Source organism: Catharus ustulatus, chromosome 14, assembly GCF_009819885.2.
Source record: "Catharus ustulatus isolate bCatUst1 chromosome 14, bCatUst1.pri.v2, whole genome shotgun sequence".
NCBI lineage: Eukaryota > Metazoa > Chordata > Aves > Passeriformes > Turdidae > Catharus > Catharus ustulatus.
This window is the reverse complement of record NC_046234.1, coordinates 20,411,460-20,432,586: the sequence shown is the minus strand read 5'-3', so window position 1 is coordinate 20,432,586 and position 21,127 is coordinate 20,411,460. Positions and strand designations below refer to the sequence as shown.

Sequence of the window (21,127 nt, the reverse complement as noted above, 5' to 3'; positions counted from 1 at the left end):
AAATCCTGATGAGGCATTCTTACCAAGCAGTCCTGGCACTTGTGCATCCCCCAGAAATCTTATTTTGAGCTTGCAGCTGTGTGTTCCCCACTCTGAAGTCTGCTTGTCTCTGACTTGCAGTTCTCACAATGAACACAGATATGACAGGAAGCACAGGCAGCCAATTCTCTAATTTTTATTCACAGCAAGCCATTGCTGTGGCCCCTCATTTTGCACCACTCCTTCCTCCCCAGCACAGCCCCAAGCCCAGCACACACCAGCTTCTTTCAAACTGCAAGAATCAACACAACAAAAATACCTTGTCAAAGACACAACTCTGTTTAGATGATTTTTCCCAATTAAAAGCTCAAAATGAGCTCTCCTCACATCTGGAAGCTGCTGCTGGATGGGGGCAAGGAGAGGCTGCCAGGGCCAGCCCAGCTCCTCCACCCTCAGGAGCAGCTCCTGCTCTCTGCTCTCAAACCAATTCACCAATTTCCTCTCCAGCCACTGCTCCTGTGCTGATTTCTGAGCTGGGTTACAGGACAGAGTTATGGCATGAACAGAGCATCACTGGGATGGGCAGGAGCTCCCTGCAAGAACTCGGGCACTGGGGGAGCAAAGCCAGCCCAAGAGAGGGTCTGGCTGCTGGACTAAAGAGTGCTCAGTGCTGCTCCCAGAGTGCAAACCCAGAGTGCTGATCCCAGACTGCTGATCCCAGACTGCTGATCCCAGAGTGATCATCCCACACTGCTCATCCCAGAGTGCAGGCAGCCTCTAGAGCCCAAGGCTTCAGGGATTGACTTCAGTGTCTAGTAGGAAAGGGAGGGGAACCTCCTGTCTATGGCATAAACACCACAGGGATATTCAGAGCTCACTCACCACTGATGGCTGAGGAAAGTTCCTGTGCCACAGCCAAGGTCCCAGGGTCACCAACACCTCCACAGCCTGAACCCCAACATCTCCCTCCAGGGAAGGGTCCCCATCCCACCAGCCCCCAGCAGTACCCAGGGGATCCCAACCTCGCCCAGGGGATCCCAGCCTCACCCAAACAGCCCCAGCCTCACCCAGGGGATCCCAACCTCACCCAGGGGATCCCAAACTCACCCAGGGGATCCCAGCCTCACCCAAACAGCTCCAACCTCACCCAGGGGATCCCAGCCTCACCCAGGGGATCCCAGCAGCACCCAGGGGATCCCAACCTCACCCAAACAGCCCCAGCCTCACCCAGGGGATCCCAGCCTCACCCAGGGGATCCCAGCCTCACCCAGGGGATCCCAACCTCACCCAGGGGATCCCAACCTCGCCCAGGGGATCCCAACCTCGCCCAGGGGATCCCAGCAGCACCCAAACAGCCCCAGCCTCACCCAGGGAGCCCCAAATTCTCCCAGCCTCACCCCAGATGCTCCCAGCCTCACCCCAAATGCTCCCAGCAGCACAAGAACCCCCAGAGCCTGCTGCCAACTCTTGAGCCCAGCTGGGGGCTCGTCCCCTGAGCAGCAAGCAGAGCTCCCCTTGCAGAGCTTGCATGGAGGGGAATGTCCAGCCTGGGGCAGCAGGGGGGTCCCCATGGCCCCCAGGAACACACCTCCCACACACGGGAGGAGGGAGGGAGCAGGGTGGGAGCAGGGTGGGAGGAAGGTGGGAGCAGGGGGGCTTCTCCTCTCCCTCTGGATGGGTCACTCACAGCTCACTGCTGAGACACCCAGTGAAACCCTCATGAGAGAGCAGGAGCCAAGAGAGCCAAAGTCAGAAGACTGAACCTACTTTAGGCAAAGCATTTCCTGCTGTATTAGTTCTTAAGGTTTGCACAGCTCCACCTTCATTCCCACATCACAGAATTTCCCTGATGATTTTAGATAGTGATTTATTTTGTGATTTGAAACTACTTTCCATTGTGAAATATCAAAATTGAAAGCTGACCGCTCTGCCAACCATGTTTCCTCCAACATGGGCAGTAATTTCTTAACTTTCTGCTCCGCTGAAAAATTCTGATATAGTCTCTCTTTGGGTCAACACACTGAATCATTTTTTTCAGATCTTCCAAAAATATTTGCACAGAACACTCCCCCTTGACCTAGAAGAGTAATTGGATTAACTGCTGGCAGTAATAGGCTGTTATGCTCTGAAAGACTAGCCCAGATAAGGCTGCATTTAGATCCTGGTGGATAATAAACACAAAGACATACAACATCAAAAATTTGTTGATAAATGCTGCTGAGAATTCATCTCCTCTTTCCCCTGTGGAAATGGCAGCAGGATTTCTGCAGAGCCTCATCTGCCAGTGACTCCAGCACCCCTGTGCCAGCAGGCAGCGCTGGCTGAGCTCAGCTCTGTCCTGGGTGAGCCTAACTCTACCCTGGGTGAGCCTAACTCTGTCCTGGGTGAGCCTAACTCTGCCCTGGCTGAGCTCAGTTCTGTCCCGGGTGAGCCTAACTCTGTCCTGGCTCAGCTCAGCTCTGTCCTGGCTGAGCTCAGCTCTGTCCTGGGTGAGTCTAACTCTGTCCTGGGTGGGCTCAGCTCTGTCCTGGGTGAGCCTAACTCTGTCCTGTGTGAGCCTAACTTTGTCCTGGGTGAGCTCAGTTCTGTCCTGGCTGAGCTCAGCTCTGTCCTGGGTGAGCCTAACTCTGCCCCGGCTGAGCTCAGCTCTGTCCTGGGTGAGCTCTGAGCTCTGTCCTGGCTGAGCTCAGCTCTGTCCTGGGTGATCCTAACTCTGCCCTGGCTGAGCTCAGCTCTGTCCTGGGTGAGCCTAACTCTACCCTGGGTGAGCCTAACTCTGTCCTGGCTCAGCTCAGCTCTGTCCTGGGTGAGCCTAACTCTGTCCTGGCTGAGCTCTGAGTTCTGCCCTGGCTGAGCTCAGCTCTGTCCTGGCTCAGCTCAGCTCTGTCCTGGCTGAGCCCTGCCCTGGTTGAGCTCAGCTCAGAGCTCTGCTGTGCTTGCCCCTCAATGAATGAATGACTGAATGAATGAATAAATGAATGAATCAACATTTCTTCTCTGCCTGTTCCCAGCGGTTCCCTGCTTTTCCCATCTGCTGAAATAAATGCAAGCTGGCTGCTCTCCAAGCAGGTGTGTCGGTGCATGCAGCACAGCAGATAATTCAGGGTGCCAATCACTCCTGTGCGGTGTGCATGGGAAGGAGCAGCACTGGGAGCACTGGGAGCACTGGGAGCACAGCAGTGTGGAGCTGGGCACACTGCCTGGCAGCAGGGGCAGGGCATGGGCAGCAGGACATTTGGCAGAACACAAACCAAACTGCACAGCCACCCAGGGTTTGCTCCTAGGACGAAGCTGTGGCTGCCCCAGCAGCTGCTGGAGCAGAGATTTCTCTTTCTGCTCCAAGAACACAGCACAGGAGCACCACAGAACACAGCAGGAGAGGGACAGCAAGCCCAGATGGAAAATCAGCCTGACGCACCCTGCCCACCAGAAAACCCACTCTGACCAGCTCAGGGTAAATTTAAAAATCATTGTGACCATCTGTGTCCCAACAGAGAACTTCTGTTCTTCCCTGACAGAGTCTGGGGGAAAGCAGAGAACGTCACTGCTTCCAAGAGAGTATCCTGAAGTGTGGTGAAAGTCAGGCATGCAGGGGAAAAGGTCCAGGGTGAGTGGGAAGAAAGCTGTTCTGGAGAGCTTTGGACAGCTACAGTCTGCTGTTTATGAAATCTTAGAATGCTCTTGTGAATCATAACTTTAATGAGAATTTAATTATTAATGGAGCCCCACTTGGAGCTAGGAGAATAGTTTCAAATTATACGAGAAGTAGAGACAAGTGGGAACGTCTTTTTCTTTCTATTTATGGAGCATTATTGTCAACAGCTGGGCTACAAAATGAGACAAACTTCCCTAGCACTGGGAAGAAAAAAAAAACCAAAAAAACCCAACAAAACAACAAAAACAAAAAGAAAGAGCTGAAAAAGATCAGGATTCTCTAGGAAGAGCAAAACAAGGGAAAGCAACCTGAAAATGGCAACAAAATCATCAGGGAATGGAGTGCATCCCTCCTGGAAATGTGGAAGGATGAGCCTTGCCTCTGGGGAGCGGGAGATGAGCACCAGCCTGGGACAAAGCTCAGGGATGGGCACTGCAGCCCTTGGGCAGAGAAGGAGAGGAGCACCATGCATGAAGGGACAGGGGACACCCCCTGGTATTTGCCCCATTTACTGGGCACTGACAAAAGGAGGGATGCAAGAAATGCAATGTTTTAAAATTCAAACTCATTACAGAGAGCTGTTCAGAGGAACGGCCTCAGAGGGAATTTTTCAAAGTGAAGCACAGAGAAATCAACAGGAACAAAAAGCTTGGGTGTGCCAGGTGACCAGGGTCCCAGGTGACCAGACAGCCAGGGTGACCAGAGAGCCAGGGTGACCAGGGTGACCAGGGACCCAGGTGACCAGAGAGCCAGGGTGACCAGCCACAGGTGACCAGGGTGACCAGGGACCCAGGGTGATCAGAGAGCCAGCGTGACCAGGGTGACCAGGGACCCAGGGTGATCAGAGAGCCAGTGTGACCAGGGTGACAAGGGACACAGGTTCACCAGGGACCCAGGGTGACCAGAGAGCCAGGGCGACCAGCCACAGGTGACCAGAGAGCCAAATTGACAAGAGAGCCAGGGTGACCAGCCACAGGTGACCAGGGTGACAGGGTGAGCAGGCACAGGGGCAGCTCAGCACCTCACTGCACACACAGATGTCTGTGCTCACATCTCACTGTGCACACACAGATGTCTGTGCTCACACCTCTCTGTGCACACACAGCTGTCTGTGCTCACACCTCTCTGTGCACACACAGATGTCTGTGCTCACACCTCACTGCACACACAGCTGTCTGTGCTCACACCTCTCTGTGCTGTGCACACACAGATGTCTGTGCTCACACCCCTCTGTGCACACACAGATGTCTGTGCTCACACCTCTCTGCACACACAGATGTCTGTGCTCACACCTCTCTGCACACACAGATGTCTGTGCTCACACCTCTCTGTGCACACAGATGTCTGTGCTCACACCTCACTGCACACACAGCTGTCTGTGCTCACACCTCTCTGTGCACACACAGATGTCTGTGCTCACACCTCACTGCACACACAGATGTCTGTGCTCACCCTCAACTCCACAGTGCTCCTCTGATCCAAGAGGGATTTCAATGCCTCGTGTTCACAAGAAAGAGTTAAAACCCCAGACTGTGCAAAGCCAAGTTTTAAACAAAAACCTGAGTGCTGTGGCCCAGCAATCCCTGCCCATTCCCAGTGCCCAGGGCACTGGGCAGTCACCCCTGAGTGACACAGAGCCAAGGTCACACCACAGAAATGGAACGTGCATCTCTCACAAACCAGCACACATTTCCACACAGCTTGGCATCAATTCAGATATTTGTACAGGTGATCTGCCACCCTGTGAGCCACACTGCCACATGCACAGCCAGCTCTGGGACACACTTGGAGCTCTGCACCAGGAGCTGTCCCTGCTGCACACCATGCACACAAGGTGCATTACACTGTTCAGAATTAATTTCTCCAGAAACCAAAAGGCAAAAAGATCAAGTAAGTTTGTTCTGTCAGAGCAGAAGTACCAGTGGAGTTGATTGCCTTTGTGTATTTTTATACTACATTGCATAATATGCTCACACTGATGTTCAGCACCATAAATGACACAAAAAACAACCCAAGGCAGCAGGCACAGCAGAGCTCCAACAAAAACCCATCACATTTCCCATTCCAGTGCATGAAGTGAGTGCTGCAGTCCTCCAGCTCACTACAGTCCATCAAAGTTAGCAAAGACAAATGTGTGTCTTAGAAAAAAACCATTGTTTCAACACTGAGCTATAAATCAGCTCCTGGTTTTCAGGAGGCAGTAAGTTTTTATTTCAGCACAAGGAAAAGCCACTCTTCACACTGAGGACATTGCTGTAGCTGGAGCTGCCTTGGGGTACCACACTCACTCCTGTGCTGCTTTGAGATCACCCAGAGCAGACACAAGTCCCTATTTTGTTTATGCCTACTGGGACTTTACAGACCTCCAAAGAAATTAAAACATTTATTCTGAAAGTTGACTGAAAAACTTTAAACCGTGGGAAGGAGGCTGCTGCTGTGAATGTGTGAGGTGTGTGGATTCACACCGGCTCCAGTTAAACACAAAAACACCAAGGAACGCTTCAGAGCGATTTGCAGCAGCTGAACACCTGCCCCAAACAAGAGCCAAAACAAATTCTGGAGCACCCGGGGCTGTGAGCCCTGGTTCCTGAGCACTGCAGTGCCTGGACAGCTCCAGTTTTAATCCCTGCTCCCAGCACCATTCCCAGCCACCAGCGCCTGCCCCTGCTCCTTGCCCTGAGCACCCCACAAACACCCTGGATTTTTAATGTTAGCCCCCACAACCCCTTAAGTGACTGCAGGAAAACTTGCAATGGATTTTTAACAGCTTCTCAAAGAATTCATTTAGGGCATGAGGTCCTTGCAGGTTGCAAACAAACCCACCTTTCCTTCTAAATTTAAATTTACTGCCCTGTAACTTCCATTCCACCCACGTACACTGCCCCTGAACCGAAATTCTAAAGAGAACTTTGCAAAATTTCATCAGCATTTTGGTCTGCCTTTATCTCCTAACTCCACAACAGACACACACCTGAGCACGGCTCCCTGCTCCCTGCCTGCCCTGCGGGGACAGGGGACACAGGGGCAGAGCCCAGGGGTGCTGCCCAGCCCCAGGAGGGTCCTACCTGTGCCAGAGCTGCGGGAGCAGGCTGAGAGCAGCCCGGGCTGGGACGGAGCCAGCAGGGGCTGGGAGCTGCTCTCCTTGTCCGGAGCTGCCATGCAGATGTGGGATGGAGCTGTCCTGAGCATCCCCAGGCTGCCAGGAGCGCTCAGAGATGACTCACTGTCACTGTCACTGTCACTCTGAATGGCTCTGGGATTTCTGGCTGGGGTTATAGCTGGGATTGCTGTGTCTCAGGGGCTGGGCTCAGCCCTGCTCTGTGCTGCCTCTGCCTGCCCCTGTGTGGGGCTCACACCTTGCCCAGCAGAAACTCTCCTCTCCCAGCAAAGGGGAGCTTCCCTCGGCCCTGTCTGACATTTCAGGGCTGAATGTCTCTCCAGGAACGCTTTGCATATCACACATTAATAGATTCTGACTAACAGCTTTAGCTCCACATCATGTCTAGACAAAGTGCCCTGCTGTGGGCAGGAGCCTGGCAGGGCACTGCAAACAGCTGTGGCTGAACCAAACATGGACTGTGCTGCTGACAGCTTGTATGCACACTGCACCTCATGGAATTATTCTCCAGGAAGCGAAAATAATGGAATTTCACTGGAGGTTTGGGCAGAAAGAGACCAAAGCTCAGGCTGGCCAGAGATCCAGCAACAATCCTGTGCCCAGCCAGGACATCAGGGAGAGTTTGTGTCCTGGTGAGGAATTCAAGGGGCTGCCCAGGTTGGTGGTGGAGCAGGACAGGACACTCAGTGACCTGGGCTACCCAAAGCTGGGGATGGCCACAGCTGCTGGCCCCCCTGATCCTGGAGGGCTTTTCCAGCCTTAACAATCCTCAGAGCACTGAGCACACACAAAGCCATAAACCTGAGCCAAAACCACCAAACCTGAGCCACAAAACCACCAAACCTGAGTCACAGGGCCACCAAACCTGAGCCACCAAACCTGAGCCACAGGGCCACCAAACCTGAGCCACCAAACCTGAGCCCAGAGCTGATCTCTGCCAGCCCCTCGTGCTGTCCCACAGGCACCACAAGAGTTGTTCCAGCTCTGGCTGCACCATGGGCATTTGCATTTCCTTCACACCCAAACCAGCTAGGTTTTCATTGTATTTTTGGCTCACTCTTCATCCCAGGACTCTCCAGACCTGCTCAGACCAGGATTTTGCCTTACCCAGGGCTGGATCACCTGCACACCTCCAGCTCACAGCATTTCACTGCTGCTCCTGGCAGATGGAGAGCTCAGATGAAAACGAGCAAATACTGGGAAAACTATTCCATAAAAAGCTGAATATTTATGGCCTGTACACAGAAACCTGACTGGCAAGCGAATGCCTCAGGTAGAGATAAAAGGAGTGACAGAAGAGTAACTTTTATCTATGCAGCCTACATTTAATGACTGCATCGACATTTGCAGGTGATTAGGGCCAACCCCAGAGCTTTGTTGTTCCTTTGTTCTGTTTCTGAAGGGTTCGGACTTCATTTATTCTTTTTCTTCTTTTTTTCTTTCTTCCTCCCCCCCACAGCTGCAACTAAATATAATGTTTGGCTTTGAAAGCCCAATTTCCATGAATAGAGTGCAGCTGACAGGCTGGGGATGATATCTGCTCGCTGAGGCACTGACGGGAGATCATCAGGCCGGGATGTGTGACAGAGATGCCAGCTGGGAGCAGCTGTCTGGCCCCTCGGGATGTTGTTCCTTGAGGAGCTCAGCCCCTGTGAGAGGGAGGCAGGGCTGCAGTGCCACAGGGACACTGCCCAGCCTGCCACTGCTCCTCTGGAGCTGCTCCTGATTTATTGAATTATGGAGCCTCAAGAACGCGAGGTCAAACTGTCAGCCTGTTTCCCTGGAACAACCCCCTGCCCTGGAATTGATTGTGCTGCACAATCCTGCTTCCCTGGAACAACCCCCTGCTCTGGAATTGATTGTGCTGGGCAATGCTGCTTCCCTGGAACAACCCCCTGCCCTGGAATTGATTGTGCTGGGCAATGCTGCTTCCCTGGAACAACCCCCTGCTCTGGAATTGATTGTGCTGGGCAATGCTGCTTCCCTGAAACAACCCCCTGCTCTGGAATTGATTGTGCTGGACAATCCTGCTTCCCTGAAATAATCCCCTGCTCTGGAATTGCTGGGCAATCCTGCTTCCCTAAAACAATCTCCTGCTCTGGAATTGCTGGACAATCCTGCTTCCCTAAAACAATCTCCTGCTCTGGAATTGGTTGTGCTGGGCAATCCTGCTTCCCTGAAACCATCCCCTGCTCTGGAATTGCTGGGCAATGCTGCTTCCCTAAAACAATCCCCTGCTCTGGAATTGCTGGGCAATCCTGCTTCCCCCAGATGTGCAGCTTCCCCCCAGATGTGCAGCTTCCCCCAGATGTGCAGCAGGCCAGCCCCAGCTCAGCAGGGTCACAGCTGCTGCAGCCACCCTGTCCCCAGGCACAGAGGACACCAAGGCTGGAAAAGGGCACTGAGTCCAGAAGGGAATTTCCATCCAAAAATTTTACATTTTCCATCCAAAGTTCTCCGATTTTGAGTCCCCAGATCCAAGAAACACAACAGTGTCAGAACAAACCCAGAGCCCCTGTCCCTCCACACTCACTTCACTTCTGCTTTTGGTTTGTACATCAAATGCTCTGCAGCCACAAACCAAATTATGCTGACAAAATTAGATCAAGGTACTGCTTTTCTTTTGAGATGGGCCATTTGATGCTGCAAAATGTCACCAAGTGGATCTTTCTGAAAGCAGATTCCTCCTCACAAGTGAATTTTTCCCTCCAGATGCTGATGTAAATGCTCACAAATCATGGAATATTTCCAACAGATGTGGACCTTCAGTGAGACAAAAACAAGGAGGCTTTTTGAGCTCCAGGATAACACCCAGCCATGAGTGATTGCTGGGTGCAGATGACTGTTAGCACAGATATTTTAACCAATGTTCACCAGGGATTCTGCCAAGGAAGGATGTTTTCCCTGAACTGGTGCTTGGGTTACTGTTTAGGGATGATCTGCTCACCACAGACTCCCCCAGCTGTCCCCGCAGGACTCCTCACCACATCAGCACAAATGGCACAAGAAAACCACATGGGCTTTTCCCTGCACAATTATCTGTTACAGAACTCAGAAATGGGCCTGAACTCAGGACAAATGAAAAAGTGTCACAGCAAATAACCCTGTGAGGCTGTAGGGTGTTCCTTGAACCCAATTCCATTCCCTTCACGGCAAAATCTGAAGAGTGACACGCAGCTAACCAGCAAAGACTGAATGACAAACAGCTCTGATGCTGGTACCCACACCTTCTCCTTTCAGAAATGCCATTTCCAGCAGCCCCCACCCGAGACAGCCACGCTCACAGCTGGCCCCTGGGGTGGCTGCTGGGGGATTTTCCTGACCTGGATCCCAGGTGAGCCAGGGAGCAGCTCCTGCTCTCACCTGGGCACAGGGGGGACACAGAGGGGGCACAGAGGGGGCACAGAGGGGACACAGAGGGGACACAGAGGGGACACAGAGGGGACACAGAGGGGACACAGAGCAGCTGAGCTTGGCCCACATTTCAGCTCCTGTTTCCTCCTCCCCAGCAGCCAGGAACGCTCCTGACACGCTGAAGGGAGTGGGAGAAAACCAATCTCCCATGGCAGGGCAGGTTTGGGGTGAGGGATTGCTCTGTGAGGGGGGCTGCAGCAATGCAGGCACAGCAATGCAGGTGCAGCAATGCAGGTGCAGCCATGCAGGCACAGCAATGCGGGCACAATGCAGGTGCAGCAATGCAGGCGCAGCCATGCAGGTGCAGCCATGCAGGCACAGCAATGCAGGCACAATGCAGGCGCAGAGATGCAGGCGCAGCCATGCAGGTGCAGCCATGCAGGCAGGGAGAGGGGACAGCAGTGGCAGAGCTGAGCTGGAATCAGTGTTTGGGGGGCTGCACTCTTGCAGGGCTTGGGAAGCTCTGCAGGAACAGCAGAACAGCCCTGAGGGATGTCCCGCTGTGCCCTCCAGACCCACCCAGGGCTGAGGCAGGCTCTGATGGCAGAGCCAGAGCCCTGGAGCCCTGATGGCCCCAGCAGCTCTGATGGCACAGCCAGAGCCTTGGAGCCCTGACGGCCCCAGCAGTGCCCAGGGCAGGCAGGCACTGCTCCCCTCCTGCTGCAGGGAATGGAGCAGCACAGCAGGCTGCAGGAGCTGGGAGCCAGCCTGGGTCCCCAGAGGATGGGGCTCTGTGAACCACAGCACAGTTTAAATGCAGATGCTTTTGATCCAATTACTTGAGGCTTAACCAAATAATTACAGAGGATGTGTCCTACTCGCTGTGCTCTCATCTACTCCTTGTCATCTGCCAACAGTTCTGTTATTAAAGCAGAGATCACAGCAATATTAACAGACACGAGCACTCTGCCCCTTGCCCAGGCAGCACAGAAGGGCACTCTGCTCCCCAGATCCATCTGCAGGCTGCTGTTAGCACAGTCTGAGCACCCAGCTGACCAGCAGGGACTGATACCTGTCGGAGTTTAAGCTGCCAGAGCCCAGGGTAAGGTCTGTGCTGAGGATGTCATGGGAACCCTGCACAGCAATTACACAGCAGATCAATTAAGAGCAGAAGTGACAGCTGTGGGGGCTGAGGAGCTCCTGGTGAGAGCCTGGGCTGTTCCTGGCAGGAGTTCTTGTTCAGCAGGCAATTGGCAATGCCCAGGGATCAGAGCTGGTCCTGCTTTGAGCAGCCACGGGAGGAGGGAGCAGCACAGGCTCCTGTCAGGTTCTGGGGGCTGCTCATTGCTGCAGAGTGCCCAGCCCAGCCCTGCTGCCCTGCCTCAGTGCTGCTCCTGCCCCCGAGGGCAGTGCCAGCATCCCCTGTGTGTCCCCTGCATGCCAGCATCCCCTATGCATCCCCTGTGTGTCCCCTGTGTGTCCCGAGTGTCCCCTGTGTGTCAGCATCCCCTCTGTGCTCTGTGTCCCCTGTGTATCCCCTGTGTGTCCCCTCTGTGTCCCCTGAGTGTCCCCTGTGTGCCAGCATCCCCTCTGTGCTCTGTGTCCCCCCTGTGTCCCCTGTGTGTCCCCCCTGCCTGGGCACACCCTGCAGCACCACCCTGGCACCCACAGGTTCCTCCCCAAACTCCTCAGCTCTCTCACATCCCACTGAAATTAAAACTTGCAGGCTCTGACTGCTGTCCTTGGCACTCCTGACATCTATTCATCTTTTCCTTTTTGTCTTCTCTCCTTTCATTCTTGCTCTCTGCATCTGACACAGGAGTTGGCAGAAAGGACGTCAGAGGGGAGAGCACCTGACACAGGAGTGAAACCCTTCAAAGCAAAACTTCTCTACAGAACTGCAAAGTCTCCAGCCCAAGATTCTGCCTCCTCCTCTGCCAGGAGAAGTGCAAGAGATCACCCAGATGTAATTTCAGCAAGCAATAAATCCCTTTATCAATGGTGCTGCCCTGAAAGTCAGTAGATGGAAATCTGAATCTGATTTTCCAGCTTCTACAGCATTTCTTTCCACAAGATCATTAAACTGCAGGCCCAAAGTTACAGTTTAAATCATGTCTTTTTGCAGAAGAGTCTAAGCTCCAAATAATCAAACTGTGATTCATAATCTGGCTTTTCAGTCAATATATCATGTCTAGCAAACATTGATTTACATGTAAGATTAGACTTCGTGGTTGTACTTTCCAAAGCTGTTCAATAACAGCAATCACAGCCAGCAATTGATAGGTCATTTTTCTAGTACACACAAATTAATCTTTGCTAATTTGACCCTAAATTGCAGAAGTTTCATGATTCATTTTCCTACACAAAACTGCAGCTTAGCTTGGTTTCTAGGTCACATTTTTCTTCCCCTGCACCTTGTCCTTTCAATATTGAATTCTTTGCTCCTATCTCATTCTTTCCAAGTTTAGCTCCCTTGTCTATTTGGCAGAAATGCAGATTTGTTTTCTCCATTTTTGACCTGCCCAGGCCCAGGTCCTTGCAGGTAAAAGTCTCAGTCTCACCTGTGGCTCCTGTGCAGACCAGGGATTGCTGTGCTGGCACCTGGTGCTGTTACACGGCTTTTTATTAATAGAAAGGATCACACAGAGCCTGGGGTAAATTAAAATTCCAGTTCTGCTGCTCTGTGCCGGTGTGGAAGATGCCAGGCTGCTGTTTGATTTGGTTTCTAACAAACTTCCTTCCAGGCATTAATTGCTGTCTGCAGTGAGCCCAGCAGCAGAGCCCTGGCTCATTAAAGCACCTGGAGGTGCCCTGCACTCAGAGCAGCCCCAGCCCACCCCTGGCACTGCAGCCTGGCTCACCCAGCAGCACAGAACAGCACAATTGGAGTTTTGATTTACCTCAGGCTCTGTGTGATCCCTTCTCTGTCTCAGGGAACTTCAGGGAAAGAGCACAATGCAAAACCTTGGTTTGCTCAGGCTTTGAAATCCATTCACATGCCAGACTATTAAAACACTTTGAGTCTCTTTTTTCATCCAGAAAAGGATAATTCAACAGATGAAGGGAAATTATTCGATACAGACAGTACCATGGTGACAGCCATGCAGGACACAAGTTAGAGATAAAACTGATGGACTCCCTGCTATGGGAGAGGATGGTTTAACCACTCAGGAAAGGAAACTCAGCAAGCACAGATTGTGAGTGTGCCACAGCTGAAACGACAAGAACCAGCCTGTGACCTTGGCCCAGGCTGCCATCAGTGCACAGAGCTGCTGCCCAGGTACAGAAAACACAAAAATCCTTCTGTGCTCAATCAAAAAAGGACACTGCAAAGGAGGGACAAGGACAACTGAGGCAGCATTTAGCCTCTCACAGGGACATTTCCAGCAGGCACCAAGCTCAGGGCAGTCTGGCCCTGAACTCAAACCCTGCTGGGGCTGCCCTGGCTCCTGCAGAGGATTCAGCACAGAGCCCACGGGCTCAGCTCACCAAAGGCTGCTGGACACGGGCAGGCAGCTCCTGAGCCTGTGCCACACACCAAACCACTGCCTAAAAACCACAGCAACAACGACAGAACCCTCTCTGTCTGTGCTGAACAAAGCCTGCCTGCTCAGAGCAGGTCCCAGCAGCCCTGAAGGATGCACAGGCTCAGTGCAGCTGCTCCCCTGGCACCCTGAGTGACCTCTGAGCTACAGCACATGGAAAACTTCCTTAAACTGAATGTGTTTGTTGATTTGTTTGTTTGTTCTCATTTCTAGCCACTGTATCCCACACAGCCAAGCCACCAGAGCTGGGAGAAGCACCTGGGATGTGCACGGAGGGCTCTGGGACAGAACCAGAGTTTTCCTGCCCTCAGTGTCTCGTTTGGACAAGAAATCTCACTTCACCTGGAGGGACAGCACATCCTCTGTCCTCCCCGTGGGCTGGCCCAGCTCAGGCTCATCTCCCGTGTCCCATCTCTCATCTCCCATCTCTGCTCTCCCTCTCTGCCCAGGACAGATCCTCCCCTGTGCTCATGGACAGGAACAGACTTCCACTGCTCACATACAAGGAAGGACAATTTCATCCAGGAACTTTCCTTCTGGAAACACCTCCTCGATTCTTTTTTAGAAAGCCTCCTGAGAAACCTGCTAAATAATTGATATCTCTTCTTTTGCTGCTGGAATGTGAATACTGGATCTATTCCTCAGGTGAACAGAGTGCTGCAGTGAATTCCAGGGAGAATTCCCTCCCTCCCTGCCCTGGGTCCCTGCCCTGGGTCCCTGTCCTGGGTCCCTGCCCAGGCTCTGGGGTTGCTCAGGTCCTCAGCAGATGCTCAGCCCAGCCCCAGCCCCTTTGAGAGCCTCACCTGAGCTCAGCACTCCCCTCCCAGGAGCACAGGCCCAAGGCTCCTCAGGCACAATATTCCCAAAGTGACTCCCTGCCATGAAGCTGAGCTGTCTGGGAGGCTGTCAAGTGTTTCTGTGCAGCTCTGAAACAACACAGCCTGTGCTCCTCTCAGAATCCACCTGCCCTTCAGGAAATGCTCTGCTATCAAACTGAACAGATTGTATTTTCATTTTTCTGAAAAACCAGTGTGCTCCCATTTGCTGCCAAATTTCAGTTTTATTTTTTAAAGATTTTCCTGTCCATGTCAATTAGAATTGTGACCACATCTTGGTTTAATTTTCCTTCCACTTTTTCTCTGGCTAGAAAACCCACACAATTTAAGTTCGTTAACATTTCCCGTTTTCCTTCTGTGTATGGAGAGATTTTAGGCATTAAAACATGGAAATGACTAAATCAGGAGGAGGACAGTGAAGACACACAACTCTACAGTACTTTAGTGAACCTGCAGCCTCATTTCAGTGCAACAAATGAGAAACTGCTCCAGTCTCTGCAGCAATTTGGAAACGAGCAGAGCAAGAGCTGGGGATATTTTAGTGCTCCAGGCTGGAATTCCATCAGTGAGTTCCTCTGGGAGGTCCCAGAGCCCCAGAGCACAGGTTTCTCCTCTCTGAGGGTGGGTGTGTGTTTGCTCTGCCCTGGCCTGTCCAGGAGCAGCCCACTGGGAATGTGCATTCCCACCCCTCTGCTCCTCCTCACACCTGTCCTGTCCCCAGGAACAGGGACACCCCTGTGACAGCAGCTCCAACACTCCAGCTGCCCCAGATGTTCCCTCTGTGCCCCATTCCAAACACAGAACTGCCCCCAGAGCCCAGATGTTCCCTGAGCCGTGGAACTGCTCTTCCCTCCCTCCTCTCCCACTCCTCAATGCCATCAGCACAATAAAGTGCAGGGCTGAAATTCACCCCAGTGCAGGGCTGAGAGCAGGCAGGATGTTTTTGTGAGGACAGGTTACCCCAAAGCTCTCCACAGCAAGCATTCCACTCCTGGCATCACAGCAATTCTCCCACCTACGTTCTCATCCCTGAGGGTGAAGGAGAAATGGAACAGAGTGTTCCCAGCAGCAGCAGATCACAGCCATGCCTCCACACCCACCACAAGGGCAGCAGGGCTGCACACTGACAGCCAGGACCTATCAAATATTCCACTGTGAGCTGGATGTCCCCTCACTGTGGCCAAAAGGCTCCAGAGCCTGCAGTGGGCTCCAGTGCCAGCCCAGAGCCTGCACCAGGAGTGCTGAACCATCCCCTGCACTGCTGACAGGCACTGCCACCCTCCTCAGGGCACAAGCAAACACATCTGTTTGAATCTGGGCATCTCTTCAGCTGACAAGCACTGAAAGGAAAAGAACAAACCCACTTACACATTTAAAAAGTGAAAAGAAGTGATCACCAGGGTTTTAGTGATCTCTATCCAGTGACTGTCTCACAGCAGGAGATGTGCTCAGGGATTTCCAGCAGCACCTCAGTGCCCCAGCACAGCTCTGGGGTGCACAGAAAGGGCTGAGGGGTCCCAGGCAGGAGTGGGGAAATCAGGGAAGAACTGGGAGTAGAGGAGATGCTGGCAGTGGGCACAGGCAAAGGAAAACAGCTCAGGGAGCACAAAGCACAAAGCACAAAGCCTGGCCTGGGGGCTCAAGCCCTGGCCCAGGAGGAGGAGAAGCAAAGGCAGCACATTTCCCTGTTCCATCTCCCCCAGCACAGCACATCTCCTACCTTGAGCTCCTGCCCGTCCCATCAGCGCTGGCTCCCTGGGAGGGCAGGCACTGCCCAAGCTGCCATCCACACCTCGGCTTAACACAAATCAACAGCCAGGAGCATCCCAGCAGCCAGGGAACACCACAGAGCAGTGCCCAGGGAACAACACAGAGCAGTGCCCAGGGAAAGACACAGAGCAGTGCCCAGGGAACAACACAGAGCAGTGCCCAGGGAACAACACAGAGCAGTGCCCAGGGAACAACACAGAGCAGTGCCCAGGGAAAGACACAGAGCAGTGCCCAGGGAACGACACAGAGCAGTGCCCAGGGAACAACACAGAGCAGTGCCCAGGGAACAACACAGAGCAGTGCCCAGGGAAAGACACAGAGCAGTGCCCAGGGAACGACACAGAGCAGTGCCCAGGGAACAACACAGAGCAGTGCCCAGGGAACAACACAGAGCAGTGCCCAGGGAACAACACAGAGCAATGCCCAGGGAACAACACAGAGCAGTGCCCAGGGAACACCACAGAGCAGTGCCCAGGGAACAACACAGAGCAGTGCCCAGGGAACAACACAGAGCAGTGCCCAGGGAAAGACACAGAGCAGTGCCCAGGGAACGACACAGAGCAGTGCCCAGGGAACAACACAGAGCAGTGCCCAGGGAACAACACAGAGCAGTGCCCAGGGAACACCACAGAGCAGTGCCCAGGGAACAACACAGAGCAGTGCCCAGGGAACAACACAGAGCAGTGCCCAGGGAAAGACACAGAGCAGTGCCCAGGGAACGACACAGAGCAGTGCCCAGGGAAAGACACAGAGCAGTGCCCAGGGAACAACACAGAGCAGTGCCCAGGGAACAACACAGAGCAGTGCCCAGGGAACAACACAGAGCAGTGCCCAGGGAACAACACAGAGCAGTGCCCAGGGAACAACACAGAGCAGTGCCCAGGGAACAACACAGAGCAGTGCCCAGGGAACAACACAGAGCAGTGCCCAGGGAAAGACACAGAGCAGTGCCCAGGGAACGACACAGAGCAGTGCCCAGGGAACAACACAGAGCAGTGCCCAGGGAACAACACAGAGCAGTGCCCAGGGAACAACACAGAGCAGTGCCCAGGGAACAACACAGAGCAATGCCCAGGGAACAACACAGAGCAGTGCCCAGGGAACAACACAGAGCAGTGCCCAGGGAACAACACAGAGCAATGCCCAGGGAACAACACAGAGCAGTGCCCAGGGAACAACACAGAGCAGTGCCCAGGGAACAACACAGAGCAGTGCCCAGGGAACAGGACTGTGCCTGGGCAAACCCTGCAGGCTCCGTGTGCTGCCCAGGCGTGGGCAGAGCAGGAGGAGCCCCGGGAGCTCAGCCTGGGCAGATGGAGCAGCCTCAGCAGGAGCTCCCTGGGACAGCACCAGGACACAAACACCCTCCTGGCATCACCATTTGCATTTCATTTGTGCCTTGATGGTTTTTTTTTTCCAAGCTGCTCTAGGCAACATATTTGTACTTCACTGGACACAGCTTTCCTAAATAACCATTACTGTTCCTGGTAATTTTTAATGAGTTGTTGCAAGGCAATTTCACTTCCCCCTTCGGAAAGAATTTATTTAAAAGATCTGTACAGGAGTAATAGACTCATAATCAGAGAAGCCACATGCCATGATCAGAATTAAAGGAGCCATCTGTTTCTTTACAGTCATGCACATCTCAAACAAAAAGTACACACATGACATGTGTCATTACTTCCACTTTCCTGAGAGAAAATATTTGCCATGATTGCCTCCCACAGCAGGCAGGAGGCCCCACCAGCAGCTCTCAGTGCTGGAGGAACCCCTCCCACCAGAGCTGTGGGTTCAGGTTTGATCTCAGCCAGCCCAGCAAAGCTTTTCAGGCCTCTCTGAATCCTCTGCAAACTTATTTTCCACAGGATCTGCAGCTGGGGCTGTTTGCTCTCCCCACCACAGGAGCTGCCCTGCTGAGCTCACACACCTTTGTGTCTCTCCATTAAAAGCCCATTTAGGGAACCTGCTGACTGGAGGATATATTTTCATGTCAATATGGGTAATACACATTTCATTGTTTGTTTAATCTGATTTCCAAATGCAGTGACCAGAGCAGTGATGGAAATGCACCAGGCACACCCAGACACTGCTCAGGGTCAGGGATACGGCAGGGATGTCACCCTGGGACAGGGGGATGGCACTGCCAGGGGGATGGCACTGCCCTGGCACAAGACAGGGGGATGGCACTGCCAGGGGACAGGACAGGGGATGGCACTGCCCTGGGACAGGACAGGGAGATGGCACTGCCCTAGGACAGGGGATGGCACTGCCAGGGGACAGGACAGGGGGACTGCACTGCCCTGGGACAGGGGACAGGAGGATGGCACTGCCAGGGGACAGGACAGAGGATGGCACTGCCCTGGGACAGGGGACAGGGGGATGGCACTGCCAGGGGACAGGACAGGGGGACTGCACTGCCCTGGGACAGGGGGATGGCACTGCCAGGGGACAGGGGGTGGCACTGCCAGGGGACAGGACAGGGGGATGGCACTGCCCTGGGACAGGGAGTGGCACTGCCCTGGGACAGGGGACAGGGGATGGCACTGCCAGGGGACAGGACAGGGGATGGCACTGCCCTGGGACAGGGGACAGGGGGTGGCACTGCCCTGGGATAGGGGACAGGAGGACGGTAGTGCCCTGGGACAGGACAGGGGATGGCACTGCCCTGGGACAGGACAGGGAGATGGCACTGCCCTAGGACAGGGGATGGCACTGCCAGGGGACAGGACAGGGGGACTGCACTGCCCTGGGACAGGGGACAGGAGGATGGCACTGCCAGGGGACAGGACAGAGGATGGCACTGCCCTGGGACAGGGGACAGGGGGATGGCACTGCCAGGGGACAGGACAGGGGGACTGCACTGCCCTGGGACAGGGGGATGGCACTGCCAGGGGACAGGGGGTGGCACTGCCAGGGGACAGGACAGGGGGATGGCACTGCCCTGGGACAGGGAGTGGCACTGCCCTGGGACAGGGGACAGGGGGTGGCACTGCCCTGGGATAGGGGACAGGAGGACGGTAGTGCCCTGGGACAGGACAGGGGATGGCACTGCCCTGGGACAGGACAGGGGGATGGCACTGCCCTGGGACAGGGAGATGGCACTGCCCTGGGACAGGGGACAGGGGGATGGCACTGCCCTGGGACAGGGAGATGGCACTGCCCCGGGACAGGGGACACGGGGATGGCACTGCCCTGGGATTAGGGATGGCACTGCCCTGGGACCCACCAGGAGATGCCACCCCTGCACTGTGACACTGGCAGGGTCCTGCTCCCTCTGCCCTGCCCTACCCCACAGAACAGACCAGTGACAAATGTTCTGGAAAAAAACCTCTCCTGAAACGATGTAAAATCCTCCCTAAAACATCTCCTCCTCTTCTCCTGCCTTGGCTCAGTTCAAACACTGAGGAGTTCAAGGCTGCCCACTGTGCCACTGAGACATCCTGAAAGCATTTCTTCTGACAAATCAAAGAGCAGCTTAATTTAAGTTTGTCTGACCTGGGCTGCTGCCCTTGCTTTCAGTTATGGAAAACCTTTAAATAGGAACAGGGAAAAAAAAAAAAAAAGTAAAAGTTGTCTCTGGTTCTCCAGCTTTTCTCCCTGCATCTCTCTGGATGTTTTTGCTCACCAGAGGTGGGAGGGGAGCCCTGCAGGTAAAACACTGAAGCTCTGCAGGGGATGCTCCCTCAGCCATGTGCTCTCCCTGCAGATGATCATTGCTGTGCACAGACACCAATTTCATTACTGGCAGCGCTCTGTGACCCTGGCATGTGCTGTAAATTCTGTGTCAGTTCAGTGGAAAACACTGAACCCATGCCTGTCCATGCCCTGCTTCTGTGACATTTGCATTATTGTGCAGGGCTGCCCACCCATGGCAAGCATTCCTCTGCCTTGATCATCTGTGGAGTGCATCTCGATGGGAGATATCACCATGGAAAAATAAAACAAATCACTTTATAGCCTCAATCTGAACTCTGCATTAACACTGCACATTTTTAAAGCCCATTGTTCAGTCCTGTAAACACACATATTTATACAGTACATCTATTTTTATCTAGCCTTCTGAACACAAACTTGTACTGAAAGAGATGCACTGGGGCCACCATCAATCCAGATCAGTGTTCCAGAGGCACAGAGTCAGGACTTCACTGCCCACCCTCTTCCTCTCCACAGCCACATCCCTGACCTGCCAAGTGCACCTTGTTCAAAAAGGAACTGAGTGAAGCCCTGCTCAGGCAGAGGGCAAGGTGCAATCGAGATTAATTGGTATTTCAGCTGCACTTCTGCACTTGTCACACCCTTCTGCCTTCCAGCAGTGGCCCTGTGCTGCAGGGAGTGCAGAACCACCCGTGCTGCACGTCCTCCCTGGCAGGGCTGTGGGTCACAGCTCCGTGTCCTGGGCACTGTCACCTCCCAGGTGACACCAGCTCCGTGTCCTGGGCACTGTCACCTCCCAGGTGACACCAGCAGCTCCTCAGGATCTCCTGCTGATGGGTTCTGCTCCCCTTTGATACTCTCCTCCCTGGCAAAGCAGCTTTAGCAGCCAGCAGCTATCCACTCCTCAAGCTAATAAATGCTGCCCATTGTTTCTTTTTATTAAACTCTTCTAGCAGTACTAGAGGCTATTCTGAGACTTGGAAGAAAGAAAGCAATCCTCCAGAGGAGTGGCACTAAACTGAGACCAGCCAAGGAAACCAATATTTCAGAAAAGCTTTTTCTGGATCCTTCCACTGCTTCCTGCCTAGCAAAGCCTGGCTCAGATGAGGCACAGGCACACACAGAGCTGCCACTTGCTGCTTAGTCCTGAAATTCTCTTTAATGCTCCCTTTACAGTGGGCAGAAATCACCCAGCAAGCAGAGCTTTCCACAGCAC

At 53.6% G+C, this 21,127-nt stretch overlaps 1 protein-coding gene across 3 annotated transcripts in view; it reads right to left on the bottom strand.

Annotated features, from left to right (window-relative positions):
* Positions 1-21,127, bottom strand: part of FGF13 (fibroblast growth factor 13) — a 174,255-nt gene that overhangs the window by 78,269 nt on the left and 74,859 nt on the right. The window contains exon 1 of one of the 3 annotated variants that reach the window (XM_033072299.2): positions 6,700-6,867. The exons of the other annotated variants lie outside the window; for them this stretch is intronic. Within the exon in view, the coding sequence (XP_032928190.1) occupies positions 6,700-6,823 (124 nt within the window). The 5' untranslated portion in view covers positions 6,824-6,867. Of the gene's footprint in view, positions 1-6,699; positions 6,868-21,127 lie in introns of those variants that run through there. 3 annotated transcript variants of the gene reach the window in all.